The sequence below is a fragment of the Haliotis rufescens genome, unplaced genomic scaffold (genome assembly GCF_023055435.1).
Source record: "Haliotis rufescens isolate VD_foot unplaced genomic scaffold, xgHalRufe1.0.p SCAF_4, whole genome shotgun sequence".
In the NCBI taxonomy this organism is placed as follows: domain Eukaryota; kingdom Metazoa; phylum Mollusca; class Gastropoda; order Lepetellida; family Haliotidae; genus Haliotis; species Haliotis rufescens.
The window spans coordinates 59,839,924-59,860,635 of NW_025964112.1; the positions used below are offsets into that span (position 1 = coordinate 59,839,924).

Here is a 20,712-nt window from a genome sequence, read left to right on the forward strand (position 1 = left end):
CAAGCATCTGGAAGAAGACAGTTGGCACTGGCTGACTGTATATCGGGGAAACCCCATATAGTTTATAAACGCTAGATTAATAAGTTTCATTCATTTAAGTAAGGCACAGATGTGTATTTTAGACGCATTTTAGACACACAATGCAAAACGAACAGATTGTTACGAATGGTATGTTTCATTTATTGAATGGCTGGACGGCAATACGAGTTAACAAAGTCCAGACATTTAATACTGATTATCATGGGTCTGTCATTTGCGTGTGCGCCAGATGCCTGAAACGATGAAAATCCTTTATTGGAACATAAATGTACGTTTTAACTTCGCAAGACATATTAGAATTCGGTTTGTTCTTTTAAACTTGTTTTAGTCTAGACTTGATAAACAATCTTGGAAAGTGTGCTGTATTGAAAAGTACAGGTTCTGTTCATGAGAATCATGATCTAATAATCAGGATTACATCTGAACTCTTAAAATCATTTTGATGAGCCTCTTTGTGTCTGAGGAGATAATGCTTTAAATTTTCCAAAATTGAAGAAAACGTCTTCATTTTTTGCTAAAAATGATAGAATTGTTGTTTCTTATAATAAGACGATTCTTAAATATTTTCAAAGTTACATTATTCTTTTTAAATTTTACTGGCATGAATAAATCTGAAACCAAAGCTGCTGCAGATCACCATATCAATGGCTAACATTCCTGGACCTTCCGGTTTCTTGGCAGGATATTTTCACAAAGTGTCGCTAATATTTCTTCAGCAGGAGTGCAAGTGAAGACGTTAACTAACGGACGGATTGAAGGAGAGAGGACGGATAACACACTTAAACCTTTTGCATATTTGACAGAACGCATCTGTTGGAGGTCACTAAAACTTGTCGTATATCTGATGAAGTGTTGCTAAGTTGAATCATAAGCTACAATTGATGAAATATGGTCAGACATACTTATTTTTTATTTCTATAGAGAAATTAAATCAAGCGTGTTTATGTCTCGTATCCAGAAGGTTACAACAACCACCCGTCATCCTGTATCAACAGGGCGTTGCAAAGGCTACTTCGGGCATTAAGAAAACATGCTAGACAGTGTTGTTGATGAACGCGATAATGACAATAGAAGTTTAAAAAGTCATATTAAAGCTTCAGTCCATTTTCAATGGTTTAAAAAAACAACCTCCATGTATCTTTCCCTTGTTGATTAAGACCAACATAGACTACAGGTGTTCATTCAGATACTGCGTTTCAAGGCCACGTGAAGAAGACAGGGAGAAATGAGAGGTAGAAATGAAATGAGTTATTAAAAAAGTACTTTCAGTGACGTAGTTTAGCTTCACCTTTTTTCCAACAGTTTGATGTTTACGTTTCAGTAGAAAATGTTAACAATTGTGAAGTAAAAGAATACAATTTTGGAAGATAACACACTTACTGTTTCTCAGAGAATAGTATAGAATACCACTCCGACCCTGGAGTTGGTGACTTGCACCGTACACAAACTTCTCCAGGTAGCACTCATGAGTGTTGACGTCATAAAAGAATGAGGAGCAGTTTGGATGGTTTACACAGGCTTGTGCGCATCCTTCTTTGAGGGTGACACCAGGCAAGAATGGGCCAATGTTAGCCACGATGTACCCAATGAAGAACAAGGAGAATGTGAACATGGCGGTGTCCTGTGCAGCAACGACTTAAGGTTCTCATATGCTGTGGCCTAAGTAGTAAAGTACGTCACACAGCTTGATATTGACTATATTTGTGTTTCCATTAACGAGATAAATGCCGTTTTCGCTGAGAGTCCATTTAACTTCATGTCGGAAATAGGATGTGTGCACAGGGTTTTGAAAGAAAACATCAGGCAAGTGAAAAATAGATGTCTCAATTGATCAAGAGTTACATGTATTTTTTATTGTTATATATTATCCAGGCAACATGACAGCCTCCATGTTTTTACCTTTTTATATCAACAAACCATATCAACTTTCAGCAATAGTTAATGAGCTTGAAATGACTTAGGACCGTCATAAATAGCTTATAAATGTGCTTATACTGGATCAATTTTTTGTTGTTGTTGATAATGGAGATGGGTTATGCTCAGGCGTTGACGTTTTTTAAATTAACTTGAACCGGGTCGATGTTTCTATTGGTGTGTGTGGGGTTGGGTGGTGGTGTGCGTGTGTGTGTGTGTGTGTGGTGGGGGGCATGTTATTATTTCAGGGTCTGGGGTGTTTTTTCTTTCTGACTTTCCAGTCACATTTCAAATTCTACATATGGACAGAATGTTGTAATTGTCTCTCTATTCACTGAAACATAACAACTGCACGGAGGAATGTGATTTTAAAACAATCCATGGATTTAATCGAAAACAAATTCATTGTTAAAGGAATGGCGCGTGGCGGGTCATGGGATTCTCTCCAAATAGATCTGTCCCAATTGGTAGGTGTGGTAAAATACAGTCTTCAAATGTGTGTGTGTGTGTGTTTCCATCTGTCTGTGTATGTATGTAGTAGATATTTACACATCTCAAATCAGAACAACCAGACAGTTTAATAAACAAAAAAACTAGTAAAAAAACTAGTAACTCCCATTAAATGGGCAATTGGGTTCAACAACAAATCGGAAATTATCCGTAGACTTTCTATGGAGTTTTTGCATAATCACGTAAAAGTGGAAGACTTTTCCCTTGTAGTATGTGTGATTCTTGCTATTGTACTGCAATACAACAAAGTAAAGACATGAGAAACTAGATAGTATTCTGTATCTATGTCTGAGAAATATATCTACTACAAAAAGTTGAAACTTTCTGGGACAAAAGGCAACATACCTGTGAAAATTATAGGAGAGGATCACTGAATACCAGCAAATCTTTTTGATGGACGGCATTATGGGCATTATCGCTCCATCGCTTTCTCGTATCTTTCTATCGCTTTCTCGTCTGATGCTATCGCTTTCTCGTCTAGTGCTATCCCTTCCTCGTCCGGTGCTATCACTTTCTCATCTCATGTTGTCACTGTTTTTGTCTCGTGATAACGCTTTTTCGTTTCATGTTCTCGCTTTCTCGCTTTATCGCGGCCTTGATTAAAGGCGATAAAGCGGTGTCCCCTCTAGGCCGCCATGCCCTTTCCATATTCATCATAAACATCTGTGAAACGCAGAGGCGATTTTACGATTCCGACTATATCAAGATCATGTACCATCTATCAGTATTAAATATGATGACACTAGGCATTGGCATAAAGTCAACTGACCGCCTGAAAAACAAAGGAACAAAAAAAATCCTGCAGATGTCAACCATGCAACGTTTTGAAAGCTTTATAGAGGCCTTAAATTGTGAAACCTTGATCAAACTAATTTTGAACAAGAGTCGTTTGACACTCCCTGAGATCTTAGATAGATCAGCAAGAAGCAGAGCACAACTGGTTCCCACGAGGATGCCTACTGCTTGCCTATATGTCTTGCACCAAGATTTTACATAGATGTTATCAGCTTGTTTTCTCAGTAAACATAAGATGACATTAGTTTTTCGATAGGTTGTCCTGATCATTGAAGATAGATGGCGCAAATGCAAACAAATCCTTTGAGTGTTTAAGAATCCACATGGTATTAATTACACTTACCTTCTGTGAATATTGACAGAGCCGTTCCTTGATTGCATTATGGATTATTGTTAATGCGGGAGACACGGTTCTCTTTTTGTACAGACTTCTCTGAACTTTAGAAATCCAGGCCAAGCGCTGATAGTACTGATGCGTAGTTTCATCGATTTCCTTTCTCAGTTACATTCTGGCCATATATGTGACATGACCAGATTTGTCACTTTTACCAAGTTCTATGATCAAACAATAATGTTGTGTTGCGAACATGTAATGTTCTTGTTATTTGAAGCCTTGTTAGTAACTACACGCAGCTACAAACTTACATGTATCATTTAGTTTATTCCAATTCCGTTTCCTATTTTTCAGTTTGTGTATTCTACCAATGAAAACAGCATGCGCTGACACACTCAGAAATACATTGGCCAACAGGTTGGGGGCACTTTAATTGGTCTTGGTAGGAATATATAGTGGTAACACCATGAGAAGCCTCTGCGCTGATTACATTGCTACGTATAGGGGTGTTGTCTCAATAGAAACACAGCTGAAGATCCACGCCTAATATAGTTGGGTTCAGCCAGTCAGAAAGCTCCAGATGATGTTAAGGCATCACACGTGCACTAAGATGTTATGTCAAGCCACACACACGTCAGGCAACGGGCATCCATGTTGTCCTAGGACCCTGTAGAAACTCTTAAGGCATGGCTTCTTGAGGCATGGTATCAGTTTTGCAATCTATTAAAGCCAGGGAATCCAGGGTCCACCTGCACAGAACAAACTTAGCGCTACAATTATTGTAAATCCTTACAATCGCGATCTTAGGCTTCGGCTACAATCACCATCCTCTTGCACAAAGCAGTTGTAGGCTGAGAACATTGTAAGCTACAATCGAAATTTACAATTGGTCAGGACCAATCTTTACTCACTAAGATCGTTGTCGTTCCTGAATAAACTTGACTAAATGGCGTGCTAGATATGGTCTGTTTGACACAAATGATCTTCTTTACGTTCAAATATTGCCTCATTATTTTGTTAAACTGTATGATTCGAATCGACACTTCAACAAAACGAAGAATGCACCACAGATTAACGAAAGAAATACCGTTTATTACGATAGTGAACCACATAACTATTGAGTCGATTGCTAAAAGTATCAATCTCAACTGACTCAATGCTGAAAGAAGTGTGAAACAACTAATCAAGTGATGGATAAAAACGTAAGTTGTCTGCAAGCGATTACTAACGCCCGTGACCTTTGGATACCTCAAGGGCAGGTAATCTTAGTTAATACTCTACGTTGGAGTGGTTTCCCTTTGTATACGCCGTATTAGTTGAAGAGCAAAACATACCTTTCTATGTCTAAAATCGAGTGGGACGAGGGACGAACGGTTATAATATATGATTTTTTTTAAACATACTATTCACCAAACAAGAAATGCATTTGTTAAGACATTTAAATCCTGTGTAAAATAACATTTAAGTAGCACAATTAAAATTCACAAAAAAAGATAAATGTAATTATTACCCATATATATATATATATATTGGCTACTCTCTCACAACTTCGGCCAGGAGGTCTTCAATTTACACTGAATTTATACTGAATGCCCAGGGAGTATTTCAGGGAGATGAAACAGCCTAGTGGAGTCACACTCCAGGCCCTGATTTGATTCCCCACGTTGGCACAAAGTGTGAAGCCTTTTCATTCGATCCACGAGATACGGATGGAATAGTTTTAAAAAGCGGAATTTACCCTACCTCACTCACAAGCAAAGTTGTTTCTGTGTGGAGACACCAAATTTTACCCTTACCGTTATCAATGTTCTCGTGTGTGAACAAGATGTCAGGCGTTCCCTATATGTGTTAGAGGTCTAACTGTATATAAGTGACAGTAACATGTACTACGGTTTGAACATTTAGGTCAACTTCAGGTACTACAAACAATTCTATCCCATTATCAGGAAACCTACATCACTTTTGTACTTGGGTTCTATTCGCTGTTGGGTTCTATACATTGCTACAGCAACATCGGGTTAGGTACGCTGTGGTGTGTTCTGTGAGAAATGTTTTTTTCAATTGTTATGCTTCTTACCAACACAGAAAACGAATTTAGATGCGAACAGAATTAACCTTCGTAAGACTGGATATTCTGTTTGACCTCTTACTAGCTCTAGTGTGTTATTGAACGCATTGTTGTGTGCATAAGATCGAGAGAGTAATCTTCACACCAAAACATAACTGGAATACTAGTACTTGTTTGACATTGTTGACTTTATTCACGACAAATACAGACACTGTGTTTGGAAAGCTAAAGGTAGCCTCTGAACAGTGTTAAGGTGGTTGTTGTAAGTGTTTTGCACAATACTGAACATAATGGGTACGAGACTCGTTATCACGCTTTCTGTGCTATATAATATATCACTACCCTGTTTGTAGAAACAGAATTGTAACGCTCCATCTTCAGACATGGTTGGTAGTTGATATATTATATTCAATACATACATAATACATGAGCATCTATATGCACCAAGGTGCATCGTCATTCACCTCAACGTCAATCTCACAGAGAGCATGTAACTTCCCAATAATTCCATAGGCACCCCATATGCCAGAAACAAACATCCTGCCATAAATCTGATCAGTTGCATTCTCCATTTCGGGATTCCAGTTGCTGTATGACCAAAGGGCCTGTCCGTTTGTCCAGCGCCAAGCAACATGGATGTTAGCGCGCTCCAGACCGATCCATACAGTTCTGTCTGTAGACATAAAAAAACAGTCGTGCTGTGAATTTGTGATTTAATGCCCATATTGTGTTGTACATATAAAGCAACATGCATGAAATCCATGTCATGGTACCAGGTAACAATTGAATGAAGTGAATTATCGCAAATCGCTCACCTTAGTAATCGTACACTCATACCAGATAGAAACATAATGTAAGATTTTGTTTTTCGCCACAGTCAGCAACGTCATAATGAACAAGGTCTACTTGGTAATTACATTTGTGACACACGTGCACCTTGTAGATTAACATGACGTGACATAATAAGTCAAAACATGAGCACGTGTCACGAGGGTATTGACAACCATTCTCTGTGACAGAAAAACAAAGTGCCTCAGGATTGTCCCATTGAGTCCCGTATGTATATTCCATGTCAGCGCACAGAGCACTTATGCACAGGGAATGCTGCACTATACAACTGCATATATTATTATCATTATTACTTACAGATTACAATTTGTAAAAATGCAGCAAAGAGGGTTTGGGTGATGTTGGCACAGTCAGGCAGGTTAGGCTCGTCATCAGCTCAGGGCCCTTGCCCCCTCTACACGCAGCCCAGACAGCGAATGGGACTTCTCCCAGCGTTGTGTTGTCAAACCCACCCAAAACTTTTCGGAGAATGTGAAGACTCCCCAACACTACAGCCTTCTGTATTACCAAGATTGTCAGAAGGCCTGTATTCCTGGTAGCAAACCCGAGTACTCTCCCAATGTAAGTCAACAGATTGGGAGGTACCAAACCTAAGGCACCGAGAACAATGGAGAGTCCGGCAACGTGGTACTTCGGATGCAAGCGTGACATTTCGAAAGCGAGGTCCGCATATTTGCCAAGTTTTTCCTCAATCCTGTCAATCCCATTAGTGTCAAAGGGACAGAAAATTCAATGATATATATGATTTCATTGGATTTATCAAAAAGGACAAGAGCAGGTTTTTGACCTGGATACGTCTGAGACTGTAAATCGGCCTATTCCAAAGAATTTTGTATTTATCATTTTCCATGACGCCTTCTACATATTCCGGGTCGTACCATGGGCGGACCTCTGTGTCAAAACCACAAGCATGGCGAAGACGGTAATAAAATGATCGAGCTACACCATCATGTCGTTTAAGATACTGTGTTTGTGCCAAAGCTGGGCATCCACTGACAATGTGTTGGACAGTCTCATTAAAATCATTACTTAATCTACATTTCATATTTACATTTTGATGCAAAATCACACATTGACGGTTTCGAGTAGGAAGTGACTGGTCCTGAGCAGCAAACAGAAAGCCTTCTGTTTGATTTTTCAGGCCAGACGACTTCATCAAAGTGATCTTCTCAACACAGTGCACATTATCTCGATGCAGTGGTCGTGATAGCCTCTCCTTGAGTCTGGGCCGACTTGATATGGCACTTCGCTTAGTGGACAATCATTTCTGTACCGTCCAGCAGAACAGAATCATGAACAAAATCAACACCGACATTGAGATCAGGTGATATTAAGAGTTGCACTTACCGTTTGCAACAATGGAAGCTTGTTTGTTGTCCTCCTCAGATCTTATGAAGGCGAGATGTCCTGAGTTCTCCATACACAGTTTCTTGGCGTCTGGAAAACGCATGCTTGAAGATGTATGCCCCCTGAGACACTGGTTTGTGAAACGACTGTAGATGTAGGTGGCGGGACAAGCATCTGGAAGAAGACAGTTGGCACTGGCTGACTGTATATCGAGGAAACCCCATATAGTTTATAAACGCTAGATTAATAAGTTTCATTCATTTAAGTAAGGCACAGATGTGTATTTTAGACGCATTTTAGAAACACAATGCAAAACGAACATATTGTTACGAATGGTATGTTTCATTTATTGAATGGCTGGACGGCAATACGAGTTAACAAAGTCCAGACATTTAATACTGATTATCATGGGTCTGTCATTTGCGTGTGCGCCAGATGCCTGAAACGATGAAAATCCTTTATTGGAACATAAATGTACGTTTTAACTTCGCAAGACATATTAGAATTCGGTTTGTTCTTTTAAACTTGTTTTAGTCTAGACTTGATAAACAATCTTGGAAAGTGTGCTGTATTGAAAAGTACAGGATCTGTTCATGAGAATCGTGATCTAATAATCAGGATTACATCTGAACTCTTAAAATCATTTTGATGAGCCTCTTTGTGTCTGAGGAGATAATGCTTTAAATTTTCCAAAATTGAAGAAAACGTCTTCATTTTTTGCTAAAAATGATAGAATTGTTGTTTCTTATAATAAGACGATTCTTAAATATTTTCTAAGTTACATTATTCTATTTGAATTTTACTGGCATGAACAAATCTGAAACCAAAGCTGCTGCAGATCACCATATCAATGGCTAACATTCCTGGACCTTCTGGTTTCTTGGCAGGATATTTTCACAAAGTGTCGCTAATATTTCTTCAGCAGGACTGCAAGGGAAGACGTTAACTAACGGACGGATTGAAGGAGAGAGGACGGATAACACACTTAAACCTTTTGCATATTTGACAGAACGCATCTGTGGGAGGTCACTAAAACTTGTCGTATATCTGATGAAGTGTTGCTAAGTTGAATCATAAGCTACAAATGATTAAATATGGTCAGAAATACTTATTTTTTATTTCTATAGAGAAATTAAATCAAGCGTGTTTATGTCTCGTATCCAGAAGGTTACAACAACCACCCGTCATCCTGTATCAACAGGGCGTTGCAAAGGCTACTTCGGGCATTAAGAAAACATGCTAGACAGTGTTGTTGATGAACGCGATAATGACAATAGAAGTTTAAAAAGTCATATTAAAGCTTCAGTCCATTTTCAATGGTTTGAAAAATACCCTCCATGTATCTTTCCCTTGTTGATTAAGACCAACATAGACCACAGGTGTTCATTCAGATACTGCGTTTCAAGGCCACGTGAAGAGGACAGGGAGAAATGAGAGGTAGAAATGAAATGAGTTATTAAAAAAGTACTTTCAGTGACGTAGTTTAGCTTCACCTTTTTTCCAACAGTTTGATGTGTACGTTTCAGTAGAAAATGTTAACAATTGTGAAGTAAAAGAATACAATTTTGGAAGATAACACACTTACTGTTCCTCAGAGAATAGTATTGAACACCACTCCGACCCTCGAGCTGGTGACTTGCAACGTACACATACTTCTCCAGGTAGCACTCATGAGTGTTGACGTCATAAAAGAATGAGGAGCAGTTTGGATGGTTTCCACAGGCGTGTGCGCATCCTTCTTTGAGGGTGACACCAGGCAAGAATGGGCCAATGTTAGCCACGATGTACCCAGTGAAGAACAAGGAGAATGTCAACATGGCGGTGTCCTGTGCAGCAACGACTTAGGGTTCTCATATGCTTTGGCCTAACTAGTAAAGTACGTCACACAGCTTGATATTGACTATATTTGTGTTTCCATTAACGAGATAAATGCCGTTTTCGCTGAGAGTCCATTTAACTTCATGTCGGAAATAGGATGTGTGCACAGGGTTTTGAAAGCAAACATCAGGCAATGTGAAAAATAGATGTCTCAACTGATCAAGAGTTAAAAATATAAGTGTATCTTTTATTGTTATATATTATCCAGGCAACATGGCAGCCTTCATGTTTTTACCTTTTTATATCTACAAACCATATCAACTTTCAGCAATAGTTAATGAGCTACTGGATCAATTGCTTTTTTGTTGATAATGGAGATGGGTTATGCTCAGGCGTTGACGTTTTTTAAATTTACAGGGTCGATGTTTCTATTGGTGGTGTATGTGTGTGGGGGTGGGGGGTGGGGGGGGGTGGGGGTCATGTTATTATTTCAGGGTCTGGGGTGCTTTTCTTTCTGATTTTCCAGTCACATTTCAAATTCTACATATGGACAGAATGTTGTAATTGTCTCTCTATTCACTTAAACATAACAACTGCACAGATGAATGTGGTTTTAAAACAATCCATGGATTTAATCGAAAAGAAATTGATTGTTAAAGGAATGGCGCGTGGCGGGTCATGGGATTCTCTCGAAATAGATGAGGTTAAAATGTAAATATATACTCCTCAAAAGAAATAAAAGAACACCCGATTCTTTCACATGACGATGGTTAATCTGTCCCAGCTGGTAGGTGTTGCAAAATAAAGTCTTCCAATGTGTGTGTGTGTGTGTGTATGTGTGTGTGTGTGTGTGTGTGTGTGTGTGTGTGTGCGTGTGCGTGCGTGGGTGTGTTTCCATCGACTGTGTGTGTATGTATGTATGTAGTAGATATTTACACATCTCAAATCAGATCAACCAGACAGTTTAATAAACAAAAAGACTAGTAAAAAAGCTAGTAACTCCCATCAAATGGGCAACTGGGTTCAACAACAAATCGCAAATTATCCGTAGACTTTCTATGGAGTTTTTGTATAATCACATAAAAGTGGAAGACTTTTTTCCTTGTAGTATGTGTGATTCTTGCTATTGTACTGCAATACAACAACGTAAAGACGTGAATTTATGCAAACTAGATAGCATTCTGTATCTACATCTGACAAATATATCTACTACAAAAAGTTGAAACTTTCTGGGACAAAAGGCAACATACCTGTGAAAATTATAGGAGTGGATCACTGAATACCAGCAAAATCTTTTTAATGGACGGCATTATGGCCATTATCGCTCCATCGCTTTCTCGTATCTCTCTATCGCTTTCTCGTCTGTTGCTACCGCTTTCTGGTCAGGTGCTCTATTGCTTTCTCGTCTGGTGCTATCGCTTTCTCATCTCTTGTTGTCGCTGTTTTTGTCTCGTGATAACGCTTTTTCGTTTTGTGTTATCGCTTTCTCGTCTCGTGTTCTCGCTTTATCGCGGCCGTGATCAAAGGCGATAAGCGGTGTCCCCTCTAGGCCGTCATGCCCTTTCTATATTCATCAGAAATATCTGTCAAAAGCAGAGGCGATTTTACGATTCCGACTGTATCAAGATCATGTGTCTATCTATCAGTATTAAATATGATGACACTAGGCGTTGGCATAAAGGTGAGCATATCCTGTCCCACCGGTGGCACCCGTCACAAACACGTGACAGGCAAGTCAACTGACCGCCTGAAAAACAAAGGAACAAAAAACATCCTGCAGATGTCAACCATACAACTTTTTGAAAGCTTTATAGAGGCCTTAAATTGTGAAACCTGGATGAAACTAATTTTGAACAAGAGTCGTTTGACACTCCCTGAGATCTTAGATAGATCAGCAAGAAGCAGAGCACATTTGGTTCCCACGAGGATGCCTACTTCTTGCCTATATGTCTTGCACCAAGATTTTACAGAGATGTTATCAGCTTGTTTTCTCAGTAAACATCAGATGACATTAGTTTTTGGATATGTTGTCCTGATCATTGAAGATAGATGGCGCAAATGCAAACAAATCCTTTGAGTGTTTAAGAATCCACATGGTATTAATTACACTTACCTTCTGTGAATATTGACAGAGCCGTTCCTTGATTGCATTATGGATTATTGTTAATGCGGGAGACACGGTTCTCTTTTTGTACAGACTTCTCTGGACTTTAGAAATCCAGGCCAAGCGCTGATAGGACTGATGCGTAGTTTCATCGATTTCCTTTCTCAGTTACATTCTGGCCAATTATGTGACATTATCAGATTTGTCACTTGTACCAAGTTCTATGATCAAACAATAATGTTGTTTTGCCAACATGTAATGTTCTTGTTATTTGAAGCCTTGTTAGTAACTACACGCAGCTCCAAACTTACATGTGTCGTTAAGTTTATTCCAATTCTGTTTCCTATTTTTCAGTTTGTGTATTCTACCAATGAAAACAGCATGCACTTACACACTCAGAAAGACATTGGCCAACAGGGTGGTGGCACTTTAATTGGTTTTGGTAGCAAGATATAGTGATGGATAAAAACGTAAGTTGTCTGCAAGCAAATACTGACGCCCGTGACCTTTTGGATAACTCAAGGGCTGGTAATCTAAGTTAATACTCTAGATGTGAGTGGTCTCCCTTTGTATACGCCGTATAAGTTGAAGAGCAAAACCATACATATTTATATCTAAAATCGAGTGGGACGAGGGGGGAACGGTTATAATATATGATTTTTTTCAAAATATACTATTCACCAAATAAAAAATGCATTTGTTAAGACATTTGAATCTTGTGTCAAATAACATTTAAGTTGCAAAATTAAAATTCACAAAAAAATAAATGTAATTATTACCCATATATATATGGCAAAGTTGTTTCTGTGTGGAGACACCAAATTCTACCCTTACCGCAACCAAAGTTTTCCTGTGTGAACTAGATGTCAGCCGTTTCCCATATGTGTAAAGGTCTTACTATATATAAGTTACCGTACAGTAACATGAGCTACAGTTTGAACATTTAGGTCAACACAGAAAACGTATTTAGATGTGTACAGAATTAACCTTAGTAAGACTGGATATTCTGTTTGACCGCTTACTAGCTCTAGTGTGTTATTAAACGCATTGTTGTGTGCATAAGATCGAGAGAGTAATCTTCACACCAAAATATAACTGGAATACTAGTACTTGTTTGACATTGTTGACTTTATTCACGACAAATACAGACCCTGTGTTTGGAAAGCTTAAGGTAGCCTCTGAACAGTGTTAAGGTGGTTGTTGTAAGTGTTTTGCACAATACTGAACATAATGGGTACATGACTCGTTATCACGCTTTCTGTGCCATATACATCACTACCCTGTTTGTAGAAACAGAATTGTAACGCTCCATCTTCAGACATGGTTGGTAGTTGATATATTATATTCAATACATACATAATACATGAGCATCTATATGCACCAAGGTGCATCGTCATTCACCTCAACGTCAATCTCACAGAGAGCATTTAACTTCCCATTTACGACATAGGCACCCCATAAGCCAGAAACAAACATCTTGCCATAAATCTGATCAGTTGCATTCTCCATTGCGGGATTCCAGTTGCTGTAGGACCTAAGGTCCGTTTGTCCAGCGCCAAGCAACATCGATGTTAGCACGATCCAAACCGATCCATACAGTTCTGTCTGTAGACATAAAAAAGTCGTGCTGTGAATTTGTGATTTAATGCCCATATTGTGTTGTACATATAAAGGAACATGCATGAAATCCATGCCATGATACCAGGTAACCATTGAATGAATTAATGCAAATCGCTCACCTTAGTAATCGTACACTCATACCACAAAATAATGTAAGATTTTGTTTTTCGCCACAGTCCGCAACATCATAACGAACAAGGGCTGCTTGGTAATTACATTTGTGACACACGTGCACCTTGTAGATGGTTGTGGTTGTTGTAAGTGTTTTGCACAATACTGAACATAATGGGTACGAGACTCGTTATCACGCTTTCTGTGCCATATATATCACTACCCTGTTTGTTGAAACAGAACTGAAACGCTCCATCTTCAGACATGGTTGGTAGTTGATATATTATATTCAATACATACATAATACATGAGCATATATATATCTTAACACCAAAGTACATAGTCATTCACCTTAACGTCAATCTCACAGAGAGCATTTAACTTCCCATAGGCACCCCATATGCCCCAAACAAACATCTTGCCATAAATCTGATCAGTTGCATTCTGCATTGTGGGATTCCAGTTGCTGTAGGACCAAACAGCATGTCCGTTTGTCCAGCGCCAAGCAACATCGATGTTAACATGTTCGAGACCGATCCATACAGTTCTGTCTGTACACATAAACAACAGTCAGCAACATCATTACGAACAAGGTCTATTTGGTAATTATATTAGTGACACACGTGCACCTTGTAGATTAACATGACGTGACATAATAAGTCAAAACATGAGCACGTGTCACGAGTGTATTGACAACCATTCTCTGTGAAAGAAAAACAACGTGCCTCAGGATTGTCCCATTGAGTCCCGTCTGTATTCTAAATATGAGCGCACAGAGCACTTATGCATAGGGAATGCTGCACTATACAACTGCATATATTATTATCATCATTACTTACAGATTAAAATTTGTAAAAATGCAGCAAAGAGGGTTTGGGTGATCCTGGCACAGTCAGGCAGGTAAGGCTCATCATCAGCTCAGGGCCCTTGCCCCATCTACATGCAGTCCTGGTAGCGAATGGGACTTCTCCCAGCGTTGTGTTGTCAAATCCACCCAGAACTTTTCGGAGAATGTGAAGATTCCCGAAAGCTGCAGCCTTCAATCTTGTCAGTCACATTAGTGTCAAAGGGGACAGAAAATTCAATGATATAAATGATTTCATAATTTCATTGGATTTATCAAAAAGAACAAGAGCAGGTTTTTGGCTTGGATACGTCTGATGCTGTAAATGGACCTATTCCAAAGAATTTTGTATTTATCATTTTCCATGATGCATTCTACATATTCAGGGTCATACGATGGGTGGACCCCTGTGTCAAAACCACAAGCATGGCGAAGACAGTAATAGAATGATCGAGCTACACCATCATGTCGTTTAATATACTGTGTTTGTGCCAAAGCTGGGCATCCACTGACAATGTGTTGTCATTACAATCATTACTTAATCTTAAACATTGACGGTTTCGAGTACGAAATGACTGGTCTTGAGCAGCAAACAGAAAGCCTTCTGTTTCACTTTTCAGGCCAGACGACTTCATTCAAGTGAAGGACTCTGCAGGATTGCTGATCTTCTCAACACACTGCACATAAACTCGATGCAGTGGTCGTGATAGCCTCTCCTTTATAAAACTGAGTCTGGGCCGAATTGATATGGCACTTCGCTGAGTGGACAATCATTTTTCTACCGTCCAGCAGAACAGAACCATCAACAAAATCAACACCGACATTGAGATCAGGTAATATTAAGAGTTCTACTTACCGTTTGCAACAATGGAAGCTTGTTTGTTGTCCTCCTCAGATCTTGTGGAAGCGAGATGTCCTGAGTTCTCCATACACATAATCTTGGCGTGTGGAAAACGCATGCTTGAAGATGTATGCCCTATGAGACACTGGTTTGTGAGTGTGAGTGAGTGAGTGAGTTTGGTTTTACGCCGCTTTTAGCAATATTCCAGCAATATCACGGCGGGGGACACCGGAAATGGGCTTCACACATTGTACCCATGTCGGGAATCGAACCCGGATCTTCGGCGTGACGAGCGAACGCTTTAACCACTAGGCTACCCGACCGCCCCCACTGGTTTGTGAAACGAGTGTAGATGTAGTTGGCGGAACAAGCACCTGGAAGTAGACAGTCGGCACTGGCTGACTGTATATCGATGAAACCCCAAATGTTTTGGAGGCACTTTCTCTACGCGTATGAATCGGAATTTCTGCTCAGATTGGCAAAGTAAAAAGAAGGTAATTTGGCCAAGACGTTTTACGTAAGCTTCAGGTATATCGATGATCTGATATTGTTCAATAACCACCAAATAGCCAATTTTCTTCCACTGATTTACCCACCTGAACTAGACATAAAAGAGACCAGCCTCATCTGTTTCATATTTAGATCTATTCATAAAGATTCAGAGTGACAAGATGACGTCAACTTTCTAACAGCCAACTTTCCCTTCATGTCAAGCAATATTCCAGCAGCTCCAACCTTTGGTGTTTACACAACTTTTGAGTTACAATCGAGCATGCTCTTTCTTCCAAGATTTCAAGGGGCGTCATAAGACTCATGCTCAGAAGTGGTTTGATCAAGGTTTCAACATTCAACGCCTCAGTAAAGCTTTCATAAAGTTTTATGGTAGACATGTGGAGGACATTTCCAAATTTGACGCATCAGTGACAAAAATGATGTCCGACGCAATTCCCCATTTTGACTTGTACCATATGTCCCCTGTTTTTCGTATTTTTATTCGGGTGAACAATTGACTTGCCTTTGCATGCTTTTTTGATGGGCGCAACCGGTAGGACAGGATATGCTCACCTTTTCACGAATAACTGGTATCATCACTATATGATAGTGATTCACGAACAAATGCTCATTATTTATTCGGAATCGAACAATCGACCATGCTTTTAGAATGTCTATTGAATATGGGAAGGGTTTTGTTGCTTTTATTTTCATAAGTTTAGCTACGCGACAATTATTTAAAGAAAGCACATGACAAATAGTAGTTTAGACACCGACACAATGAATGGTATGTTAATTTCTTTGAATGCCTGGAAAATACGATATAGGTTGAGGAGCGGGGACGCATTTACAAGTCAAGTCATTCCATAAGGATTTATATGCCTTTTTAGTGTGCGCCAGATGCCCTCAACGATGAAAACCCTTTCCTTGGACATACATTTTAAATTCGCTAAGTATTCGGTGCATTCTAAAACTTGTTTTAGTTTGGGCTGGTTTTATACCTCGTTTACATGCACAACATTCACTCATGTAAGTAGTTCTGCACCGATGTAACTATACATTTGAGTGTATATGTAAATTTACTATGCGTTCACATGAAAAATAACTACGAATTAATATTAGAGTGTGTAAATAAAGTATGTAAAAAGTGTTGGGATTTCATGTTCATCAGTCTGTTCACGACGTTCAACATTAAAAGGTTGTTTTCCAATCAACGTTGAATGGGAAGAAACTGACCTTACAGCAATCTTTGCATGAAGCAACATGTGCTTGATTTAATATGTACACATTTTTTTACTCCTTCAAACCCAAACAGTCCGCCCAACTCTGGATGTCTACATAAAGGTTCATTCTGCTATATACTGAACAGCGCCAACTTCAGAATACAGAACGCCAAGGCTCGCTAAATACAATGTTTATTCCTGGATCACAAGAATCTGTCTACACAACAATAACGTTGATGTTCTCTCCTGGCCCTCCAGATCCCCGGATTTGGACCCGATAGAACACCTGTGTGATGAATTGGATAAACGGCTACGCCGACGTCAACCACAAACCCAGACGTTGCAGCAGTTGCCTTTTGCGTTGCAGGCCGAGTGTTCTACCATTCACCAGGATGTGATTCGCATGTTCGTCTCTTCCATGAGCAGTGGATGTCAGGCCGCTATCGATTTCAACGGGGGATATACGCGTTATTGATGGTAGCTAACCTTAACCTGGGACTTTTCCTATGTACCGATAACTGAGAAGACTACAATCACCAACTGTTCTCTCCAAAACATTTTGTGTCAATATCTCGTACGGTTCCTCGTATTAATGTATTTTCCTACCTCACACAAATCTGGCTTTGCGTTTCTTTTTTAGAAGACTATATATATATATATATATATATATATGTGTGTGTATGTGTGCGTGCGTGCGTGCGTACATACATACATACATACATACATACATACATACATACATACATACATACATACATACATACATACATACATACATACATACATGTACTCTTAAAAAAAGAAACGCAAAGCCAGATAATACTATTAATTAATTTTATTAGCCGCCCATGCATATTTGAAATCCCCCGTTTTCTGTGTTTTGTTATATATAGTCTATATCGATATTGACAGCTAATTAGTTTAACTAGATAAATGTCTGCGACCATGTTTTCGCTGAGCGTTCATTTGACTTTATTTCCGACAAACAACGTTTGCAAAGATTTGGCAAATGTAAAATTAGGCAAAGTGAAACAGATGATGTATCAAATCATCAAGATCTCCGTGTATTTTATTATTGCTCTACATTATCCAGGCAACATGACAACCTTCATGTTTTCACATTTCTAATGGCAACAAACCATCTCTATTTCCATCAGTAGATAAAGAGCTTTGATGTTTTGGGTACAATAAACGTTTCACCAAGATTCAACATTGCAGTGTTGCCATATAATATTCATATAGCGCTTCGAATAGGGTTTATGCTGGATTAATGATTATTCTCTGCCGTTAATGTTTTACAGTTACATTATCCATAAATCACTGCTTAATCATGTTGTATTCTGCGCGAACCGATAACGTTAGTACACATTTCTTTATTTCTTTAACGCCTCAATTCAACTTGGGCGTAGAAGCTAAATAGAGACCACAATGAGCACTTCATTTGTTTAAACTTGAAGACCTAAATCGCCATCCATAGCATTATATTATTTTGACATTTATGTCCGGAACGACAGGCACAGGTAGTCTATATGTTTTGATAAGCAATATATGTTGTGATGGTAATGCGAATGAATGTTTCAGTTTATAATAATTTGAAGATAATGAAAATGTGACGTTCATTACAAAAATGGGTGAGTGCGTGAATAAAAACTTAAAGTCACATCGGCAGTATTTAAGCCATAAAAAACTGGGCTATCACAGTTATACATTGAAAACTAGCTTCGAAACTTAAAACAATATCACTATACATAACTATACTTTATCAAACGTACTGTAGATCATCAGGGACCATGGGGACCTACAATGCCTCTGCTGCAGGATGGTTTACACCATCCTCAAGATGCCATCGATTGTCCCCCGGCGATATGTTGCTAGAATATTGCTTAAAGCGTTGAGAAATCATACTTACTCACTATTACATCATGAAATATAAGAGATGTTATTCATTTCAAATATCGATCTTCAGCATATGTTTGTCTCTCCTATCAATGTTCTTGGTTGAACATTCATCAGTCTTTCACGGTTTATTTCTAGCTTATTCCTTGTTCTGAAAACTCAGTTGAGAGATTGTTTCCTTTTCTAGGACAATAATGTTTCGCAATCCACCATAAGCACCGGTTGGCAGATTATTTGTGGTGGAGACTTGGCCAAGTTTGTGACAGTTCATGATAACTAAACAAGCCAGGGATTTCGACATATACCTAGTCTTCATGTCAGTCCATTTTCTCGTATATGTCCTTGTTCCTGTCAACAAACAATCATCCATTCATTCACTTCAGAGTACTTGTATGTAAGATTGATGAAACATTCATATATGTGTGTGTTGGGTAAAGAAATGTACAGAACAGAAATTGCGAAATATAATAAATTGTCAACAAAGTACATTTGATTTTAAGAGACCATTTACAAATATATGACAATACTTATTTCAACTTAAGGATGCGAGATGCAGACATGGACAAAGTTGTTCAAGTGGTTCACTCCCAATAGTCAGACGTGCCAATCATGACACAGCTCTGTGAAGTGTGACCAGTATCACTGCCTAGTCTTACCTACTTAATAAATGAGTATCACCAAACGGCGAGCAGAGTATGATACTCAAACTCGTTGGGTGATACATATGAACCAGATTAGGATTGTGTTTATAAGTTGTGTTTGATCTGTACCCGGGTGCTTGTGTTCGATTAACAAATCTTTAGAGTAGTGTTTTCAATGATAAAGAACATGGGACTCAGTGTACATGAATAAAATCGTTTGACCTTTAATAGAGTATATTTTCCATTCTTATCAAGTGAATTAAATGCTAGAAAGAATAAGTGTTGAATGTGACCTCCACTGGCTACAATCACACTCTGGTAACGGAGCGGAAAGCTTACAAACTCATTCAGAAACAAATTCCCTTTGTAATGATTGATTTATTTGTTCACCTCTTACATCGAGTAAAGTTGAAATGGTGACAACGTTGAGGCTGCGACGTTTCCAGTTAAGCTACCGGTCTAGCTGCCACTTTAGCTGTTCAGTGTCTTCTAAACGGCATTTAAACAGCAAACTGCCGCTACAGGGTACATAATCTTTTTCTGGAAAGTTACTTTACATGAGGAAGGCCATACCCATGAAAGGAAGAATAAGCAAAAGAAATCAGAGGGTTACATAACGACTTATATAACTAGTTATGAAGAGGGCCACAATTGCGTGTTCGGTGTGACTACCACGGCAAGATTGGCAGTCACAGCAGTGTTTAGCATCATTGACACCGAATTTATACTGAATGCCGAGAATATTTCAGGGAGATGAAACACCCAAGTGGAGGCATACCGAAGGTCGTTTTTTGATTCACCACATTGGCACAAAGTGTAAAACCTATTAATGGGGTCTCCGAGATACGGCTTGAATAGTACAAAGAGCGGAATTAACCTACCTCACTCGCTAGAAAAAGTGTTTCTGTGTAGAAGCGCCAGATTGATTCTACTCTTACCGTAAGCAACTGTCCCCAGTGTGAACTAGATGTCAGGCGTTCCCGATATGTTTCGGAGGTCTAACTGTATTTAACATGAGTGAAACGTGCGTACGCGCGCTTGTGTGCCTGCGTGTCTCCTCGCTTGCGTGTGTGAGGTGGACCTTTTGGACCTTTTGGCTACAACTTCGGCCAAGAGGTGTCGAATTTACACTGAATTTATATTGTATGCCGAGAATATTTCAGGGAAATGAAACACCCTAGTGTAGTCACACCCAAGGCCCTGATTTGATTCCCCATGTGGACAAAAAGTGTGTAGCCTTTTTATGGGTTCCCCGAGATACTGCTG

General features: G+C 39.1%; 1 protein-coding gene across 1 annotated transcript; it reads right to left on the minus strand.

Annotated features, from left to right (window-relative positions):
* Positions 1–5,921: 5,921 nt before the first annotated feature.
* On the minus strand, positions 5,922–9,973 carry LOC125372301 (collectin-12-like). The gene is made up of 3 exons (XM_048381630.1): positions 9,442–9,973; positions 7,857–8,030; positions 5,922–6,333 (listed from the first exon to the last, which is right to left on the minus strand). The coding sequence occupies exons 1-3, from the start codon at positions 9,671–9,673 to the stop codon at positions 6,095–6,097; spliced, it is 645 nt and encodes a 214-aa protein (XP_048237587.1). The 5' UTR covers positions 9,674–9,973; the 3' UTR covers positions 5,922–6,094.
* Positions 9,974–20,712: the final 10,739 nt, after the last annotated feature.

Bases quoted from the DNA above. Each gene is read 5' to 3' on its own strand.
- LOC125372301 (XM_048381630.1), bottom strand. From the start codon at position 9,673: ATGTTGACATTCTCCTTGTTCTTCACTGGGTACATCGTGGCTAACATT. The intron at 8,031-9,441 runs GTAAGTGTGTTA...GTCTTCTTCCAG, and splicing joins ATACTATTCTCTGAGGAACA to ATGCTTGTCCCGCCACCTAC. The intron at 6,334-7,856 runs GTAAGTGCAACT...TTATGTCTACAG, and splicing joins AGCTTCCATTGTTGCAAACG to ACAGAACTGTATGGATCGGT.